Source organism: Epargyreus clarus, unplaced genomic scaffold, assembly GCF_041222505.1.
Source record: "Epargyreus clarus isolate Ecla_fem2 unplaced genomic scaffold, WU_Ecla_fem_2.2 ptg000003l, whole genome shotgun sequence".
Classification (NCBI taxonomy): domain Eukaryota; kingdom Metazoa; phylum Arthropoda; class Insecta; order Lepidoptera; family Hesperiidae; genus Epargyreus; species Epargyreus clarus.
Genome location: NW_027332211.1, coordinates 17,240,527 through 17,255,250, shown reverse-complemented (window position 1 = coordinate 17,255,250; position 14,724 = coordinate 17,240,527). Strand labels below are relative to the sequence as shown.

The window sequence follows — 14,724 nt, the reverse complement described above, 5'->3', positions numbered from 1 at the left end:
TTAATAGACCTAATGTGGAAGTCGGCGCGGCTTATTTTTCTAAAAGTACGAAATAACTTTGAATACCTCTGCGGCATACGAAATAATATTTACATTTTTAACCGACTTCAAAAAGGAGGTGGTTATAATATATCTGTAGATGAAAATGTAATCCGAATCCAATGGATTCTATGCAATGGATTATATTCACATTTGTAACAGTTTTTTTAACAATAAGTAATTTATGTATCAGATCGCGCGTGCTGCAAGCACCTTGGTTAAGATTTTGCCATAAAAACGTAATTACGACTGTTTTAATGTATCCATTATCGACATGCAATAATATTTTATATCCACGAACATTAATGATGAATTTTAATGAAGGCCTCACCCTCTATGTTTTAAGGATGCTTAAATTCTATCACACCGCAAAAACAAAAGAGGTGTATCCCGACGAAAATCCACATGGTAGCAATGTTGTTTATTAATGTTTTGAGTTTGAATCACAATATAACATGAGGAGATTCAACTTTCATTCGACTGAGAGATACGAATACCAAAGCTATTTGATATTGTCTTGCAACAACAATGATTAGTGGTTTGATAAATTTGGTAGAGGTAGTAGAGACACGCAAGACATTCAAACTTCCAAAAAGTCTTCATCAAGTAAAATATCTTAATGTGTCATTTATCAAAACGAAAAAAAAACTTAAAATTAATTTCTTAAGCATTACATTGGTTAGACAATACGTTGCCAGGGATCATCTTGTAAAGCGTCCATTGTTCACCTCTATTCAGAAAAGCTTGTCACTTGTACCCAATGACTTTGTAAGCCCATATCTACAATCCGGTTAACCTTGACCTTCATATCTCTATTTGTCACTTAAGATGTCACGTAACCCGCACCGAGATATAAAATATGGCCATTTACGTCTGCTACTTAATTTTCATGCTATGTACATTTATGGGTAGTAATTTTCTCAGAAAAGTTATCGGGAACTGAAAACCTATTATGGATAGACAATACAAGGTGATATGCGTTTTAGCTGTGTTTATGCTGTGAGGGGAAGTCTGATAAAGCATATCACATGGACCATGCGGACTTAGGTCTCAGAGGCAACTATGATTGGTTTAAGCTAGAATACATTGAGGGTATTGATAATAACTCAAATTCAATAATAATAATAATAATTCAATAACCACATAATAATAGAATACATAGATACATTAATTCATTACATCGAGTCCTTAAATAATCAATTACCTAAATAAAATTTGATCCTGTACAAAAATAGATGACCATAGACCATCATGTGACTTTGTCATTTACAAGGGCAGGAAATATTCGATGATGGATCATGTTATCACTGTCAAACTTTGACCTAACGGCTCCAGACGTGATCTTGTTGGAATATGGTTTTGACGTAACATACCTACTTCTGTAAAAGGGACCTCCCGACTCCTCCATACTTAAGTATTTTATATTTCTTGCTTTAAAAAAACATTGGAATTCTTGTACTATTAATATCATTATTGAAACAATAGTCACTCGGACTTTGCAACATTAACGTAACGTCTACAATTTTACATAGATAAACTTCAAACTACATTTCTCAAATAAGATTCAAGTACTTACAAACAAAATAATATGTAGTTACGTACACACTATATATTTGTTTGTACTCCTCTGGTATACAAGTACTTATACAGTATTTGTAAAATGTACATAGACATTAGACATACTTTTCCGAGGCATTCCAGTTAGTCCTCAGGATTAGCGATTCATCTGTGGCCAACCTCACGGGGTTGATAACAGAGCAGCAATTACTAGCAGAGTAGCAATAGCAGAGTAGCAATTTACCATCAGGTGGACTGCACGCTCGTCTGCTACTCGTATATAAAAAAATACTATTAAAATGTAACTAATTTAAATATAACTATTTGTATACTTAACGGATGTAAAGGTATTGTTAATATGATGTACTAAGCTATCTCTTACCCTAATAAGATCCGTTTAAATAAAGATATAGATAGCACTATCGACACTGAATAACATAAATACATACTATTATTAAGTACTTAATCACCTTTGAGTTTTAAACCAACGTAATCGCATTTATTGCATCATTATCAGACAATGCTCCTGAAATTGATAGATTATAGGTATTAATTCTAGACACAATTAGTATTTATATAATAACCTTGATTTGTTTAGAGGTCGCAAATCCATAAATAAACTTCGTAGTAAATAGGTGTACTATTAAATTAATGTATAATTGAAATGAAATTTTAGGAAATTAATAAAATACGTTAATGTACTTAATGCACTGTACAGGAATACCTACATCGAACTATCTGGGGGCACGGCAGTGCCCCGCCAAGTCGAGCAAAAAAGCGGCACGGCTGTACCATTCTTTTCTCGAAGCACTTCAGGCCTAACTATGATAAAATATTTCAATTTTTTAAAATATTTCATGTGATACATTGGAGTAGGTATTAAAATCGATGGTAAAATTTTCCAATTTGCTTCCAGGTGATCGAACGCTACCAGACTGAGAATGGGTCGGGCGGTCGCAGCAGCGGCATCCACTCGGCCAGCGCGAGCCCGTCGCCCTCCGAGCGGTCCTCACCGCGCTCCCTCACTAGGAACACTAGAGACATCACTCCTCCAGTAAGTTATTATTAGAAAATTATTTTAAATCTCGTATTTCGTGTACGGGTAATTATTTTATATTTTTATAGTTTTTAAAGATCATATTAAACGATATCAAATTGGTTACGGAATCAAAGCAGGTTATTGGCGAAGAACAATAAATTTATGACGTTGTGTTGACGCAACGGAAAAATTATACAATTAATACAAACAAGCGAAGTACCTACAGTAAATGTAATTTGTTGAAAACATCTACGAATAATAAAAGTATTAAGGGAACACAAGGGTTACTTACATTAAGAAAATGAGGAACATACGGTTGTTTGCCTATATTCGTGGACTTTTTATAATATAGATTGTAAAGAGGTAGCAAACACATGGGCATCTGCAATCAATCTATTCCTGAGGTGACCCACAAATGCGGTGGTACCCCTTAGAATTAAGATGGAACGTTTCTAAAAATACGTCCATCTTACGACAGAACTTAACCTTCAAATTAGAACACAGTAGCAATTCACACACCTGTTATTAGGCAGAAATAGGTGGGGCGGTGGTGCCGCCGGAGTCGAACCACAATGGGTTGTATCATCTTCAAAACTTCAAAACATACTATTCGTTAAAATATATTTTAAAGTTTTAACTTTGTGAACATTAATAGCTAATACCTACCTATATTTCTCCTAATGTTCATCTACATTTAAGTACAAAATATTAATATCAATTGTTTAAATTAATTCTCACATTTATTAACATATTTTAGTTTTTATACAAACTACTTCTTAAATTACTACCTTCATAATAATTTAATAATCTAACATTATAATTTATAATACAATCTGAAAAAATATACCTACTTATAATCTTCGTTTATATAATTTGATTTTACAATTACAAAAATAAATTAAATATGAATTATGTTTATTTTTTGTTTCCTATGTGTAATTAATGAAGATTTTTCCGGTTTTATAGCTCCGTGAAGAAGTCGATGTGTCTGACTGGGAGGAAGGCTGCACTGAAGATGCATTGGAGGTGCCGAGACGGGTACCCTTCCCTGAGTTCGGAGGCGACATCGTGCACCATACTGGTATGTAAAGTTTCAGTACCTGGTACCTGGTAATAAGGTGCCTGTACACCGTACCTTAGTGATCGTATAGAAGAAATAGTTATTTTAGATTAGAATAGCATAGTTTTCAGTATACCACAAGGTAAAGTCACTGCCGCCTATGTAACTAACTCGATATAGAACTTCTGAGGACTAAAATGGTCGCTGGTTATAAGTGTGGCTCTACCATCTCTCAAATTTAGATTTAATATTTATATTATAATAATTATCTGTGATAATAATGCAAGTTTCATATAATTGGAGTTGATTTTAAAGTGGCCCCTACACAACTGATATTTGTGTAATATTTAAATTCATATATTTTTATATTTACAATTACAATTCATTATACTTTTATATTTACAATATAAAAATATAATGTAATAAAATAAATTATTGTATAGCGATGGTATTGTTATTTCACCTGTTTAACATGAAAACCTAAAACACTTTGTGTTGTAGTGATCCATATATTTATCCAGTTGTTTTAATTCCCAAAAATACATATGACTACAGACAATGAGGATCGCGACTTCGACGAAGTATCGAGCAGCGACATTCAAGCTGCTGATGGGTCTTGGGAAGAGAACTGGCTGTTTCAGAAGAAGAAAATCAAAACTATACAATCCGTGCCCGTCCCCATGTTAGTTCCTAACTCGAATACTGAATATAGAGCTCTCATTGGCGACCGGGATGCTGAAGACACCACAGATCTATCTGACAACGCCAGTGACGCGGAGGAACAGAGCGAGGAGTTCAAAAGCGATGTCAAACGTGTTTTGGATTCCAAACATGTGATTGGAGGAAAACCCAAAGTTGACGCCTTGGACTTTGAACCAGATAGCCTTATGAGTGTTGACGGGACCGACGATTTCGAAAAACTATACAATGAATACAATCAAAGCGAAGATACAGTTGATGCTGTTAATACAAAATTTGTCGAAAACGGTAACTCAAATAATGAAAAGGTTAACGGAGATCTTGAGGAAAACTTGGATAATAAAAATGACTCAATTTTAATAGTTGGTGTAGACAGCGGCCCGTTACCTAAAGCAGAGTTTAACGTTAAAGAAGAAATACATAGGACACTTAATGGAAATGCTGAAGCGTATATCGAAGATCTGAATCACAGTGCATCACAAGCTTTAGATACCTCCATTACTGAGGACCATAACTACGCCGCAAACAAAGGTAATTTTCTCAAAATCATGTTTATTATTCTAAAAGTACTTGAAGGTGTTTAAACATAATTTTATTAATTGCTTTCAGACTCTACCAACACATTGAGTCGTCACGAACGCGAGGGAGAGTACGAAGAGACTGTATCTGTGCCGGTGCAGAGGTACGCGGACAGCTTGCGCAGAAAACATTTCGAAGATGAACCACAACAGTGCGTACTTAACGTTTTATAATCCACAATCCATTCTTCCTGAATCCCACTCCTACTGCTGAACACTATCCTCTCAGAATATGTAGAGTTGAGACCATAGTCCCAACGTTGACCAAATTCAAATTAAAAGACTTCATATACTTTCAAGATCGTTTTAATATAATTTTCACAGTTTCAGAGCTCACAATGTTTTCCTTCGTTGTCAAAGCAAGTGATACAATTAAAAATGTAAGGTTTAAATTAAGTATATTTAATTTCAGAAACTCAACTCCCAGTGTCGAAAAAGAGGAAGAGTTAATACCAGGTAATTATATATTTCCTTTATCTACTTAATTAAATTAAAATACACAAAAAGTATTTACGTACGTAATTAAATTAAACATAATGTACAATTAAACGTAATATACAACATAATAAATTAAACATAAATGTACCTTGAGTTACAATTCAATATTTAAAAACTTGTCTAATGTATTTTAATACACAAATTGTTGGCACTCAAAGTCTAGATAAAATATATTAAGTTAGTCTAAGATTTCGTAATGTAACATAACTGTCTGTGTCCAAAATACAATAAATAAAAAAATATAATAAAATAATTAAAATTATTTGTAGGATCCATAGCATACAGAGAACGCAAAAAATGGTTGAACTACGTCGAAATGCCGAACAATCCTTACTCGCCAGAAGCGATTAAAAAGAGATTATCAGCCAAAAGCACATCATCTTTATTTGACACATTGACTAAAAGTAAAGACTTTGATGATGACAAAATAGAAATACCAGATACTACACAAGAGAATGGCGATATCAATGGCCACGCAAATAACACAGAAGAAAAAAACCTAAGCCGTGGAAATTCAGCGCTTAGTGTTAGTACTGGGAATATTAGCATGAACGACAGACGGTCGGTCAGTCCGTCTCCTAAAGTACTTAAACATGCCATGACCGAAGATAGTCCACAATATAAACGGTAAGTTGGTAATCTAATTATAATTAATCAAATAATTAACAGTAGTATATAGTTGAATAAATATAGAAATAGAATTTAAAACATTTTTGTCGTCAATCATTGCCCTATTGCTGTGCACAAGTCTCTCAGCGAGAGGGATTTAGGCCATGGCCTACCTCCCTAGTCAATAGCAGATTGGTTGACTGCACAAACCTTTATTACCTTTTTTTTGTTCTAAAACAATTTCAGATGTGTTGACATCCCTCACGATGTTTTCCTTCGCAGTTAAAGAAAGTAATAATTACATAGAACGTACATTTTGTTTTAGTTACGGCAGAGATTACTACATAAAAGAGGCAAAGACGTCAACAGGCGGCCGTAACACGAGCAGCTATAGTGACACTTGCTCTTTAACGAGTTCCATGAACAAATCGACCAGTTTAGACAATTTCGAAACAGAGTTCGCCTCGCCTGTAAGTGCCAGCAGTTCGTTGAGCGATCTCGAGGCATCCTCCCTTCATCAGAACATCACTCGCGCCGTTCTGAGCCCTAGAAACGCGAGCCCAAACTTCGCAATAAATCCCATTTTCGAAAATGCCGATAAGCAAAGCGATAACGCTGACGATATTGCGACAAGTAGACGCAACGTTAGCAAAAACTCAAACGTAAGGCAACAAAGTAAAAGTGTGTGCAATGGAGGTGACGGTTATGTGGAAAACGAGGATATAGTTAGACTTAAAATACCGAAAACGCCCGAAATAACCGAAGATCTATTCGAGTCGTACACGGACGTTAGGCGCAGTAACACCCTACGGAGCGAAGACCTGTGCATTCGCGCGAAGCGGCGCCCAGGTCTCAATTTTGCTTTCGGTGGAAGCCTAAGGTTAAACAAAGGCTTACATAAAGATTTGTGGTGAATGAAAATTAATCAGTCCCAATATTTATCTAATACACCTCCAATCAAAGCACTCGTACTGACAATGTAGATCGTAGTCTGGACCCTAACTCCGTTATGAATCTCCGTCCACCATGTACAATACTTGCATAGACCAAGTCGATCATTTAGGGTAAACTAGGTTATCTCGTAGCATAGATCACGACCATAATTCATACATGATTTGGTGTAAGGATGGCTGAACAGCTAAAACCAAAAATATCTTCGTTTTTGACACCAAGTAACTTTGCCTGTTGAGTGTAATAGTTGGCATGTTTTATTTATTAAAAACTTGGCTGACTAACAGCACTCCGCACTTTATATTAATTGGACTATGATTCTAGATACGCACTCATATATTTGTGTACTTCTAATTAAAAATTTCAGTACTATTACTACAGTAATCCTCAAAGAGATTAGTGGTGAGTGTTGTAAGATTTTGGTGAATGAATATTAAACTAACAAACTAAAGAGGCTTGCTGACGGACTAACCAGACCTTCTAAACACTTCCCCGCCACCATCACTTTCCAAAAGCTTCTGTATCGCTTAAGACGAAACGATTTTAATATTAACAATCGGCATGCAAAAACTATATCATTTTCTTATATAATAATATGTCATTAAATATAATTTAAATTTTCTATGTCGCACGGGTAGTTTGTTTTAATAGCACGCGAGACATCGTTTATTAGACCTTATAAAACTGATTATTTTGGGCTTATTACGTTTTAATCAATAACATCATCACATTTACTTTAATCTACTTTTAACAATATATTATTATCATATCTATTCTAATATCATTCATAAGTAACATATAACTATTATTCAATCTAAATTCCAGAGACTACTAATAAAGCAATTTAATACAATTGCGACAAATCAACAATATACGAACTTCGCCGGTAAAGACCAAACACAAAATTCCATAACGATGCCACATGACAACAAGGATGAGATACTAATCGAATACGAAGATGTGAACGACCAGACGTTATTTTCCGCTAAACCAGTATACGTCGACGAGGACACCGACAAACAATTCGAAGAAATATTACAATCCGCGTACAATACAGAGATCACCCCGCTAACAATAACGATAGACAAACCACACGACGAGCCAGAAAAATCGCCAAACAGCATCAGTGCAAATTCTAACAGCTCGAGCAGTATTGAAGATTCGATTAAAATATACAACGTTCAAACTGGTGAAATAGTAAAATGTAAACCTGAAGATAAGGTATCGCCGAGATATGAGCAAGCGCCTGACAGAAATGACAACATCAATATGCCTGATAAGAATATCCCAGGAGAAACCATTGATAGGCTCAGTGCGAATGACGGTGTCGGCGAGGTAACGGTACAACCGATAGAAGAAAGATTACCTCAAATCAGTGAAATTGATGAGATTCTACAGCATCTGCCCAAGGTGAAGGAGTTGGCTAAGAAGTTTGTTAGCATGGATAATCTCAGTGAACCAGCCAAGGTCAGTGGTTAAAGTTTACTTTAGCAAGATAATGTGAGTAATTTTAGATAACTGCTATCTATTTCATCAACCGGTCCTTTTTAGTTTCCGCACAGATCACATATTTGCTAAAATGTTACGTATAATTTTAATTGTGAATGATCGAATGCATTGCCATATTTTTATTTATGGATACCTGTAGTCCAAACCGTGCTACATTTTGGTCTTCTATGAAGAAAATAATACTTAGGTAGAAAGTCAAACCCAGCAGCCGATTCACGACAAATTCTATTTTCGATAACTTAAGTAATTACGTCCTGTATCAAGGATTAAATCAACTTCAAATAAAAGCTTCTAATTTAGCTGGTTTTGATTTATTTAAGTCTTAATATTTATTACAGCCCCCACCACAACCATACGTTAGACGGCGGAAAAGCAGAGAGAATTTGTTAAACGCTGACAACGACAGACCGACAAACAAAACAGCGTATATGCACAGCCTAACAGCCAGGAGCATCTCCAAGGAATTCCGGGATGAACTGAAACTATCAATGGCTACTCCCCTCACGGTACCCGGGGGCTCGAAAGAAATTCCCGAGGGCACTGAAGAGGTAACTAAGGAATCTAGCAGACCAGGAAGTCCGCTCCCGGAACCTGGATCAATAAAAACTAAACTAGCGTTTTTCGAAAGTTTAAAATCTAAGTTCAGTACTAAACGACTAGTAGATAACTGACAGTTTGATTTAAAGTTGAGATAATGTATAACTGTATAATGAATAGTATAAAAAAATTAAGACAATTTCGGATTTTCGGGTAGATTTCATATTGCAAAGTAATTTATATATAAAAAAAAAAGTTTTTATCAAGTAATGCAAACAAGTAAATAGAATTTACACATACCATTTTAAATAATTTATTGACTATATTTCTAGAAAAAATATATGAAATCTACCTATATATACATGAGTCTTACATCTTTTTTATTCATACATTTTTATGACTACAGTTGAAGTTTAGTCACACTGATCAATCATTCGATATAGATTCGTATCATAATTTCCATTTAATTACAATTGACGTCATCTACCTAATATTTCTATTTCTACGTCACTAATTAGTTCGACTACAACTTGTTTACTCTTTTGTAAACTTGTGGAGTAGTTATAGAAATTCGAAGTTTGTAGAATAGTATATTAAATTTTATAAACAAAAACATATTATGGTAGTCTTAACTGAATAGTGCTAAGAGTACGGTATCTACTTAACATAATCTATGACATTCTCAATAAGGGAACGTACCCATACTATGTGAGTGTGACCCTTTTACGGGGAAGGGATCTTTTAGGACCTTTTGGGGGAAAAATACCATGCTTGGTCACAAGGGCGGGGTGGTCATCACGTAGTCAATGAAAAACAAATGTGAATAAAAGAAAAGATAACTTTAAAAAATAAGTTCCTGAGCGAGCAAAAATATTTTCTTGCTCTTCTGTTGGTAACAAGATATTTAAACCATAGGTACCTACTTCTAAATTAATATGTGAAAACTCGACTGGAGGGTACGAATGGTCACCAATGGCCCTCCCATCCCGGTAAAGAAATGTAAAAACGGGTCACATAGTATGGGTATGTTCCCTAATGTAACTTTGTAAAGTTTTAGAACGCTTTTAATTTGGGCGCCGTATTGTCACTTACATTTATTTCTAAAGTGAACTGGTTTCAAAATTTGACATATGCCCATTGTTAATAATCAAACTATCCAATGTTTTACCTACCAAAAATCGAAATTTAACAATGTTAGTTTAGTATGGAGAAATTGTCAAATGACGATCTTTACTAGACAAAATATTGGATACATTAATTATTAATAATGAACATTACAAAATCGAAGGTAACTAAAGTTATTCCCTATATTTTAAGTATGGATAAATACATTATTAGATAAAATACTAAGATAAAAATGCGAGTAGGAATATTACAATAATCTTGGGACTGGGCGGGTAAGGTTTTTATATTGTGAACTGTAAAATAAGTGAGTGGTCACATAATTGTTAATTAGGTTACGGTGTAAATATATGGTGCCATTTGTAATCTTTACATGTTTAGCTAAAGCCAAAGTTGTAAATAGCATACCTGTAGATCCATGGGTAATATTAATATATATCTCTAGTGGTTGTGTCTGTACGTTTAGTTTCATTATATCAACCACACAAGGATCTAGTTGCGGGCCAAAATACATGAGTTCAGTGTTGCCATATGTGAATTATTTTCCCATGAATTTTCCAAAATTTCAGTGTTGTTAACATGCCCTGCATAAAGTGCATCTGTTGCAATTTTTAATGTACCTATTTGTGTATGATTTTCTAAAAATACTTTGGTCCTACATTAGGTGCGCAACGCACCTATTTTCACACACTACTTTGTTTTTTATTAATTATAATTAATAATTTGTTAATCCTTAGTGTGGTTGATCTAAGAATTATTGTAATTATATATTTTATTCTAGTTTAATAATATCTGCTATATTTATGTGATAGAGCATAGTGGATAGAGCATAGTGGATTTATAAGATGTAAAATTTTACCATGGTGTATCTGGTAACGTGATTCGGTAACTCTTAATGTAGTTGGGAGTATAAATAAATACATTTATTAATTGATTCATTGTTTTATTTAAAATCTATTAAGTATTTTGTGGAGGGTGTTACATATTACATGGTTTACAATATAAACCAACAAACATATTGGTAGCGGATTGTTGCGAAATAGTTTTAATCCTAACTTGTATACATATTTCCTAACTTGTATACAATGTATATTTCTGTGTAATCTGTAGTGTATTACTGAATGTTCTTATATAATAATATGCGCAAATATAATATGCGCACTGCGCTATAAGATGGCTGATAATGCAATCTAAGTTTGACAATAATAATACTTTGTTTCCTTATATAAAAATAAATGCATTCATTAAACAGTCAAAAGTTCTACAGTCAATGATCACTAAATAGTCTTAGAAAAATATATATAAATTATACTATATAGCACCTGTTACAATCAAAACACATTGAAAACTTTAGCATAAAACTATCTCAGTATTTATACAAGTTGTACAAATATGTATGTTCAAGTCTTACTTTTAAATCCAGTACTGCGGTTATATACTTATTTGTTATCATCAAATAAAAGATAACTATTAAAATTGAATTTATTGAAGTTTAACTTCGTTTGGCGTAGTTGGGAAAAATGTGTATTTAGCGTGGGAAAATTTGCCCACACCGATGTAACACATAAAGAGGAAAAATTTCAGAGGGTACTTATCCGAGATACGAGTAAGTGCGCCCCACATAAATTTGAAAACAGCTCAAATAATACTTTGAGCATATGATAAGGTTGCGCACGCCGACACATCTTATATATAAAATTCTCGTGTCACAATGTTAGTTACCGTACTCACCATTTTACCCATTTTCACCAAATTTTATATGCATATTCAGTAGGTCTGAGAACTGGTCTGAGAACTGGTAGGTCTGAGGTTAATATGTACTTTTCATACCCCTAAGTGATAAGGGTTATTCACCCTTAACGTTTTTTTATTTATACGGCAACACAACTTTTGCCAGGTCAGCTAGTAATATTATATTTTTAAATTACAAAAATTAAAAAAGCTAAAGAAGTGCAACTTCTTACATATTAAAGTATGCATATGTTTAGATATAAGACAATGTACCTTAAACATATAATATAACCAAATAAAATTATAATAATAACATATTGTCAATTATCAAAAATATTACATCAATAAAATATACCTAAAGTTTTATGATAGGGTATCTTCTCCATTTCCTTTGAATGTTTTCTCCTGTAGCACCAGAGAAAATAGTCAATTAAACTGGAATTTGGTACCTCTATGTTCTGCTGTTCACTCTTCATTCTTTCTTCTATTCTCTTCTTTAACAGTTCTACTGCGTGAATAGAACATCCTCTAATTTCAACTTCTTCTTCTGATCCACTCTCCAAAAGGACATCTGTAAAATTGCCAATGAAATTTTGGAAAACAACAATAAACTGGAAAATAAAGTTAATATTACTTACATTAACTTATTATTGTGATGTACCAAAAGAGATGTAGAATGGACTCTTAGTCAAGCAATTTTCACCGGTTTAAATACCAAAAACCCTTCGCTCTGGCTATGTAATTAATAATTAGTATCAATTGCTTAAGATTTTGAGGGCCATTAAACCTTCAAACCCCTCGTCAAGCCTTATGATTGTGGTCATAGTGGAAATAGTAACTGTAATATCCTAAATATATCTCTTCTTCAATTTCAATTTCTTTATTTCTTTTTCTTCCAAGTAAATATTCAAAAACAAAATACCTAAAAAACTCACCATTCCTCAACTTCTCCATCAAAAAATCAGTGTAGCTCAGAGCTCCAAAATAAACTAGCACCTGCGGCACTCTGTAATCCGCGAACATTGTCATTCTATCTACATCATAAAACTCCCCCCATCCGGTCCCACCAAAGAAGTTCCATAAATCGGCTACTAAAATCTGTGCTCTCTTGTACAAAGACACTTTACGTCCCCTATACAATGCCTCATCTCGGAAACAGGGGAAGTTATCAACAACTATCTTCAATAACTTCACAGCTGATTTGTCAGCTTCTTTCAAACAAGTTTCGAATGTTCCATTATACTTATCAATAAGTATGGTTCCAACTTCATGCAACACAGATATTCTCTGATCAAATAAAGGAATCTCTGCTTCAGTATCTCCTTTCATTATGGTCTTTAGATCCTCTTTTGTTATTTTTGAGTAGTACTCTGGATTTGTGATATCCTGGCCTTTCTGTAATGTTTAGATGTGTATTTAAAGTGTATTGTTTGCTCATGACTTAATCATTTAACAATATACCTATTATAATTATCGATAATATAGATCCAATATTATATTACTTATTAATATTTGAATGGGAATGAAATATGGAAAATATTTTTATAGTACTGAACATACAATAATGCTCCACCTGAGACTATTTCAGCACTGATACACATATAGGTAAATAATTGAGACTTTTTTTAATGAGATTTAAATAGCAAACATGCATGCAGTCCTGATGATGCCCATGGATATATGTAACCTGTAACTGTACCTGTTTGCTAATGTACTTCCATTTTACTCCTACTTTTTAAGTATACATGCAGTAGTGGAAATATAAAGGTATTTCTGCAGTCCTACATAAACATTTTCCTATGTTAGTCAATCTTACCTTAATAGCTCTGTACAGAGCAGCCTCCAAAGCATAGTATCCTGTATGGCCATCTACAGTCCACTGTTCCTCCTTAGATGTGGACCAGAAGCAGAAGTTCAGGGCATCAGTCACAAAGACCCAGTCAGCAGCTCTCGGATGGTCTTTGCTTGGGTGGATTATATCAGCACTGGTCTCGGGTATTTGAAGACCATTGGCAGTGATGTGGGATACCAGCTGTTAAGGTTATATCTATGCATATGTAAAAGTAGCAAAAGTAGTCAGTTGATGATGAGTGGCAATTTCATTCCATGGATATCTATAATCAACCTCAAAGAAGATAAGAGTATTAGCAAACATAGGACACATATAACTATCTCTGAGGACTAAGTTGGAATGCCTCATGTATCATGAATTGTATCTGCCTTATCACACCACTCAACCACCTTCACCACACAGTAGTGCATGTTATAAAGCAGATAGGCACGGTGGTAGCGCCACCGGAAGCAATGAAGAGTTCTAGCATCTTTAATTAAAGTACTACCATGCTTTTTTATACTGCAATCATTAAATTGTTAAAGAAATTTTAACGATTAATGTAACAATAGAACGAATACTTTTGTAATTATTTGTACAATGTGGTTGATTAATACCTTTTCACATAGTTTTTCAATACCGTCATTGTGTATTTTCACATATTTCGCGTTTTGGGCAATGAACTCCCCAGATGCCGCTGGGCCCAGCACACCTTCTCGGACCATTTTATTAAAGATACAACGCAATTGCACAACTAGAACGATAAAATTACTGAGTGCTTCACACTTTAGATTGAGATAAATATCTTGATAATTCAGATTATAATAAGAGGATTGAGAAATTTATGACGATACGGAATTCTACTGAAGCATTGTTTTGAAAATTCATAAGTCAAAATTAAATGTCAATATCAGCTGACGAAAACATTTAGTATTTGAACAAAAATCTAAAATCATATAACAAT

At 34.0% G+C, this 14,724-nt stretch overlaps 2 protein-coding genes across 9 annotated transcripts in view; one reads left to right on the top strand and one right to left on the bottom strand.

The window, feature by feature from the left end:
- The window catches only part of M7BP (Myosin-7a binding protein), a 104,739-nt gene extending 95,411 nt beyond the window's left edge, over positions 1 to 9,328 (top strand). For 5 of the 8 annotated variants that reach the window (XM_073091615.1, XM_073091634.1, XM_073091621.1 and 2 more), the window contains 9 exons: positions 2,513 to 2,650; positions 3,602 to 3,716; positions 4,251 to 4,925; positions 5,004 to 5,124; positions 5,385 to 5,428; positions 5,740 to 6,097; positions 6,405 to 6,741; positions 7,856 to 8,497; positions 8,878 to 9,325. In XM_073091615.1, coding sequence (XP_072947716.1) covers positions 2,513 to 2,650; positions 3,602 to 3,716; positions 4,251 to 4,925; positions 5,004 to 5,124; positions 5,385 to 5,428; positions 5,740 to 6,097; positions 6,405 to 6,741; positions 7,856 to 8,497; positions 8,878 to 9,210 — 2,763 coding nt within the window. In that variant the 3' untranslated portion in view covers positions 9,211 to 9,325. Of the gene's footprint in view, positions 1 to 2,512; positions 2,651 to 3,601; positions 3,717 to 4,250; positions 4,926 to 5,003; positions 5,125 to 5,384; positions 5,429 to 5,739; positions 6,098 to 6,404; positions 6,960 to 7,855; positions 8,498 to 8,877 lie in introns of those variants that run through there. The other 3 variants (XM_073091609.1, XM_073091603.1, XM_073091652.1) reach the window with 3 other exon arrangements.
- Positions 9,329 to 12,012: 2,684 nt separating this feature from the next.
- Positions 12,013 to 14,661, bottom strand: LOC140756025 (queuosine 5'-phosphate N-glycosylase/hydrolase). Its single transcript, XM_073091423.1, has 4 exons — positions 14,378 to 14,661; positions 13,746 to 13,961; positions 12,865 to 13,324; positions 12,013 to 12,500 (listed from the first exon to the last, which is right to left on the bottom strand). Exons 1-4 carry the CDS (start codon positions 14,483 to 14,485, stop codon positions 12,271 to 12,273), a joined length of 1,014 nt encoding a protein of 337 aa, XP_072947524.1. The 5' UTR covers positions 14,486 to 14,661; the 3' UTR covers positions 12,013 to 12,270.
- Between the last annotated feature and the right edge of the window lie 63 nt (positions 14,662 to 14,724).

Bases quoted from the DNA above. Each gene is read 5' to 3' on its own strand.
- LOC140756025 (XM_073091423.1), bottom strand. From the start codon at position 14,485: ATGGTCCGAGAAGGTGTGCTGGGCCCAGCGGCATCTGGGGAGTTCATT. The intron at 13,962-14,377 runs GTATTAATCAAC...TAACCTTAACAG, and splicing joins TTGAAAAACTATGTGAAAAG to CTGGTATCCCACATCACTGC. The intron at 12,501-12,864 runs GTGAGTTTTTTA...GCAATTTTACAG, and splicing joins GATGGAGAAGTTGAGGAATG to ATGTCCTTTTGGAGAGTGGA.